General features: G+C 45.8%; 1 protein-coding gene across 1 annotated transcript in view; it reads left to right on the forward strand.

Moving 5' to 3' along the window:
- The window catches only part of fgfrl1a (fibroblast growth factor receptor like 1a), a 56,314-nt gene extending 50,314 nt beyond the window's left edge, over positions 1–6,000 (forward strand). Inside the window, exons 5-8 of the mRNA XM_079269041.1 lie at positions 2,139–2,441; positions 4,738–4,910; positions 5,008–5,188; positions 5,518–6,000. Coding sequence (XP_079125167.1) covers positions 2,139–2,441; positions 4,738–4,910; positions 5,008–5,188; positions 5,518–5,945 — 1,085 coding nt within the window. The 3' untranslated portion in view covers positions 5,946–6,000. The remainder of the gene's footprint in view (positions 1–2,138; positions 2,442–4,737; positions 4,911–5,007; positions 5,189–5,517) is intronic.

Here is a 6,000-nt window from a genome sequence, read left to right on the forward strand (position 1 = left end):
TTGCACTTTGCTGTATTTGGGGGCTTCTCCAGTCTCATCTTCAGCCAATAGAGTTCAGCTGCACTTTGCTTTGGATCCTCTTCTCAATTCATTTCAGCCTTCCGACTGAATTCATGTAACCATCAAAGAAGGACATTGCCAAAACATTGAAGTATTAATCACTGTCTTCTATTTATCCTCCACTCTCTGTTACATGTAATGACTCAGCCCGGTCACAGTTCAGCTGTAGTAGCTGGGGGGGGGGGGGGGGGGTGTTTGTTCTTCCTGTCCAGCTTCCTGCCGGTCTGAAGAGAACGTTATTCCACCTAGTAATGCAGCCGCAGTGAAATCCCCACGTCACATAACTCTCCCCCTCGTTTGTTTACCCAGAGCTGGAATAATAACCGTGTCCAAAGAAAGAGGCGCAACTGCAGTAGTTTCAGGGAGATTTATCGCCCCGGTTGATGGCTATCTGCTGTGGCCAGAACGTGAGGGCTGTAAAAATCAAGCGCTCCTGTGAATGATTTCCTCTCCTCCCTCCCTACTGGAGCGTTTGTTTTTTTCCCTCTTTGATCTGCGGTCACTGCTCGCTGATTGTTGTGTTTTTTAAAGTGAGACATATGTGTGTGAATAGATTAGGGCCCTCGAAGTCAATTAGTCGACTAATCGGTCATCTCTAGTCTTTTTTTTTATGCCTTTTTTCATGTTGAAAGACTGAGAAACATATGAGCACTACTCTGGTGAACACAAGATTGAGAGTGGTGCTTCTTTGTGGAGAAACTCTGTTTCACAGATCTGTCGATTAAATAAGCGAATCAATTAGTCGACAAATCCGATGAATGTTTGTCGACCAACTGTTTCTTTGGTCGAGGACAGCCTGAGATCAGATGGGACTTGTGTTGGAGAACGTATCTTTGAATGGCGGGATGGGGTTTAGTCATGCAACTACATGGAGGGATGTGGGTGTTTGAATAGGTGTCTGTGGTTAACTGTCCATTTCATGTTTTGTGAGGAAGGATTTGCATGAATGAAAGGATGTTTGGTGTGATGCTAAGTCGCTGTCTGGCTTTTTATCACTTGTGCATTCATGACCGGATATTTACAGTGACGTTACATCGCTGTCTAGTGGGCTTTTTTAACGGCCCTGAGGCCAGAGGTGCTGGATCCATGTAAAATAAGGAATCTGGTGTGTGTGTGTGTGTGTGTGTGTGTGTGTGTGTGTGTGTGTGTGTGTGTGTGTGTGTGTGTGTGTGTGTGTGTGTGTGTGTGTGTGTGTGTGTGTGTGTGTGTGTGTGTGTGTGTGTGTGTGTGTGTGTGTGTGTGTGTGTGTACGTGTGTGTGTGGGTAGGTTCCCGGTCACATGAGTAAGTCTTTTGTGTCAGGGAGGAAAGGAAGTGATTTAAACATTTTTCTTAAACAAACAATGATGTGTATTACAGCAAATTAGGTTGTATATAGCGAGAGGCACGCTGCCATGTGTTGTTACTGCACAACATGGAATTCTTGGCTCTGCCTGTCACGATGACCTCAGCCCGTCTGACGCTCCTTAGACTGCACAAAAAAAATGTCCATCTAACAAGCTAGCAATTTTCTCTGCAGACTGAGATGAAGCAATTTGTCCCTAATTCCATCGTTGTTGTTTAAAAAGTTTGCAGAAACAGATGTTGACTCAAGGACGTCTTTTCACACCAGCCATGAATGTACTTGTGTGTAGGAGATGCCAGATTATTATTAACTTCAAATAAAATTGATTTCACGGTGTGTAGTCGAACTTTAAACCTCTCTGAACGCTCCCTTTGTGCAGCGGCCTCTTCAGATAACGTGCCTTTGATCGCTCTTTACGTCTCATAAAAGTCTCATATAGGAATCTTTGATGAGTTCCACCATCTTTACCCATCTGCTCTCTTTCCCCCGGTTTGAAGAACAGAACACAGCTTGTAAAAATACAACTGCTTCGTAAACCTCCACTCATAACTTCTTTGGTTCACTCCTTTCCTTTTGTTCCCATCTGCAGCCGACTGAGAGTGAGAAAGAAAGTTTTTGTGTGATAATTATCGACATAACTTTACACTACGCATGCATATTCCTCAGGCAGCCTCCATCAGCAGTAGATATCTTTCTCTATTTACAGTTTCAATTCTCCCTCTCTCCCCTCGCAGTGCGTCCACGTTTCACCCAGCCGTCAAAGATGAGGAAGCGCGTCATCGCTCGCCCGGTGGGCAGCTCGGTGCGTCTGAAGTGTACGGCGAGCGGGAACCCTCGGCCCGACATCGTCTGGCTGAAGGACAGCCGGCCGCTGGTGGACGAGGACGCCGGAGCCGAGGCAGCGGGAGGAGAAGGGAAGAAGAAGAAGTGGACCCTGAGCCTGAAGAACCTGATGCCGAAGCACAGCGGGAAGTACACCTGCCACGTGTCCAACAGAGCAGGAGAGATCAACGCCACCTACAAAGTGGAAGTCATACGTGAGTTACCATGCAGCTGGACGCTCAAACTCAAAGATAGAGATCGCTTACTCAATCTTTTTTCCACCATCATACGTATGTTGTCTCTCTGATCCACTTTGTGTTGGACTTCTTGTATTGGTACAAAGAGGCAACGTTTTCAAGCTACTCTTAGGCAAGCCCGCAACTATGAACAATTTTCGTGATTCTTAAATCGTAATTCAATCAGTATATACTCAGAAATTGGTGAAATGCTTGACATTGGAGCAACATTGTTAAATTTCTAGCTTGTGCGACCAACAGTCCAAAACATAAAACGGAAATCCTCAAATTGAAGCTGCTGAAAAAAGCAAATATTTGGCAATTTTGCCTGATAGTGCCATAATTATTGACTATTTATTATCCATTGAATAATCCACTCAAACATTTAAGGGATTTAACATCCAAAACATGTTCCTGTACAAAGCTTTAATCTATGTGCAAACATGGCTGCATGTGCTGATTTCACGTCGTGACACATCAGAAAGCACATTCTTGGAGTTGTGGTGCGGAAATATGACACACCAGCAGGAATGTGCCTCACCAAAACAATAACACGCATTGTGTTGTACACAGTGTGTGTTTTATTGTTTGACTGAGAGACCTGCAGGGTTTGAAATGTGTTTCCATTCTGACTCACAATACAGCGATTGTCTAAGATCGGATGATCAAGGACACCGTGATTCACTTTTCAACTATAAGAAATGATTTGCTGACAAAGAATGAAGTAATCAAAACGTGAATGTCCATTTTTTAGTTTTTAATGCTACAGATGAATTGAATCTAAAGTCTTTTAAGGTGTTGTTGTTGGTTGCAAAGTAGAGCCACGGTGCCCTCGTGCACCAGTGTGCTGCTCTAATGAGTTCCACCAAGTACAGAAGTCCTGAATAACTTTCACTTCAGTGGCATTTATTGATCGCCACCAGGCTCGTCGGCAAACACCAGTCGAGCGAGCGAGGAATTTTTCCAGTTTGGAGAGTGAGTCAGCTGCACTTGCTGTCTAAAAAAGGGTGATTTCTCTCTGTTGAGAGCTGGACGTGTGCCGTGATGATTTGTGATGTATTAGGTTGTGTTGGACGGCTGCAAAAGCTGTTTTGACGCTGGATGATTTAACGTTAAGCTGTTTGGTAGAGTTGCATGTGTGTGTGTGTGTGTGTGTGTGTGGGCACTGAAATATATGTGACTGAATGGGATAGCTCTGTTGAGAGCCTCAGACCAGCTCCGTTCTCGTTCACTCTCCACATATGTTGCACATTAAAGTACAGCTGTAGTCTTTCCTGAGAGACACAAACAGAAAGGAAGTAAATCCAACCGCTGCTCGCGTCTGTCCAATGTGACATTTTCTCCATCAGTAGAGATTCACCCGGCTGTCAGTCATTCACAGCTGTTAGAGAGAGAACTCGAAGAAACCAGTAGATCTCTCTCAAAACATATAATCCATAAGTAGAGATACCAGAGTGCCGTACATCATGGACATACTGTAATTCCTGAAAATGATCATTTTTCTAGTGGACATGGGTTTGCGCCTGCTTGACGAGCACTCGAAGCATCCCTCTGGGATTCAAATAATTACGACATACATTAAATGCATTTATTTATTTGCTTTTCTTGCTTTTCTATTGCGATGTTAGCTGAGTTCTGGCCGTGTTGTTTGCATGTGTGGTTTCTTTGCATTTGCATTTGAAAGCAGCCAGCTCACCAGATGTCTTTAGGACACGATGTGACGGCAACATTTTTTCAAGGTTTGGTCATTTAACTTACATAAAGCACCGTGAGCTCTCAGGAGAACAAACAACAGTGCAGCTCTGTCCGTGACACCACAAATGCATTGGAAACAAAGAAGAGGAAGCCAGCACTGCAAAGTGTCATAGTTCTTCAGTGAAAACATACACCTGCTCTTTTCTCGGGTTACGTTCTCGTGAGATCGTATTAGCAGATACTAAGGAGGAGACTGTTGAATGTCGGTGGCAGGTGTGTTTATCCTGCTGTATAAACTGAGGAAGAAAGGGCAGGAGCTGCAGATAAGGCCTCTGTTTGTGTTTCTAGAGCAGAGAGGGAGGATGTGGTGCTGAATGCAGCAGATACTGTTCAAACAATGCTTGAAAAACATATATGGTCACAGGGTTGTGGAGTTTCATTCAGTTCAAATAAATTGAACAAAAAGAGTTCAGAGTTTCTGATTACAGCTGAATTTGACAATTTCTTCTTTTCACACTTCGTCAACTGAAATGGAATTTGATATGAAATACACCGTCCGTGTACGTGTGTCGTTCTTCAGAGCGGACCAACTCTAAACCCATTCTGACTGGCACTCACCCTGTGAACACCACGGTGGACTACGGAGGAACCACGTCTTTCCAGTGTAAAGTCCGCAGTGACGTCAAGCCGGTTATTCAGTGGCTGAAAAGAGTCGAACCTGGTGACGAGAACAAGTTTAACTCCACCATAGAGGTACAAACGCATGCACAGCTGCAGCTTAACACCTGTTTTTCCGAGGCGAATTGACCGAACCGATCATTAATATTGCACTTTGTGTGGTTTCTGAAAGGTCGGAGACCATCGCTTTGTGGTCCTGCCGACAGGGGAGGTGTGGTCTCGTCCCGACGGATCCTACCTCAACAAGCTGCTGATAACCAGAGCCAAGGAGGAGGATGCCGGCATGTACATCTGCCTGGGAGCCAATACGATGGGCTACAGCTTCAGGAGCGCCTACCTGACTGTGCTACCAGGTCAGAGGAAGCTCACATGCACGCATAGGGAGCGATAGTAATGATACCTAATTCTCTGGTGTGACATACTGGAGAGGAAGATACTTGACCAGCAGGTTTGATTCGAAAAAATACTTTTGTTGCTGATACCATTGACATGAAAATATTACACACTACCAATACTAGCTCTCCTGAAGTCACCATAGTTGAGGTTGTTCAACATATTCTCATACAACGAAAAAGGTTCTTCCTAATTTGACCAGCTGGTAACATGCTCGCTTACAACAACCAGCTGACTGCATCTTATTTCAGTCATTTTCTGTTGTTACTTTCTTCTCCTCTCTTCGCAGATCTGAAGCCCCAAATCAACGCTGTCCCCACGCCAACGTCCCCGAGCCTCCCCTGGCCCGTCATTATTGGGATACCCGCAGTTATCGCCTTCATCTTAGGCACCGCCCTCCTCTGGTTCTGCCAATCAAAACGCACCTGCTCCTCCTCCTCCTCTTCGTCCTCCTCCGCTCTTCCCGCTGCGCAGCGTCTGCCGGTGGCCAATCGCGACCGAGTCGGCCCGACGCTGCCTCCTCAGCCGGCCAACGGGGATAAAGATTGTCTCTCATACGAGGACTACGTCGCCCATCAGCAGCTGCTCCTGGCTCAGGGAGGCGCTGCGTTGGCTCCCAAGGTCTACCCGAAGATCTACACGGACATACACACGCACACGCATTCGCACGTGGACGGGAAAGTGCACCAGCACCAGCACATTCACTACCAGTGTTAGCGCGCCTTGGTGCTTCACAGTCACATGAGCATGTCCCTGTGCATGCAGACTCCTT

This window comes from Melanostigma gelatinosum, assembly GCF_949748355.1.
Source record: "Melanostigma gelatinosum genome assembly, chromosome: 5".
Lineage (NCBI taxonomy): Eukaryota > Metazoa > Chordata > Actinopteri > Perciformes > Zoarcidae > Melanostigma > Melanostigma gelatinosum.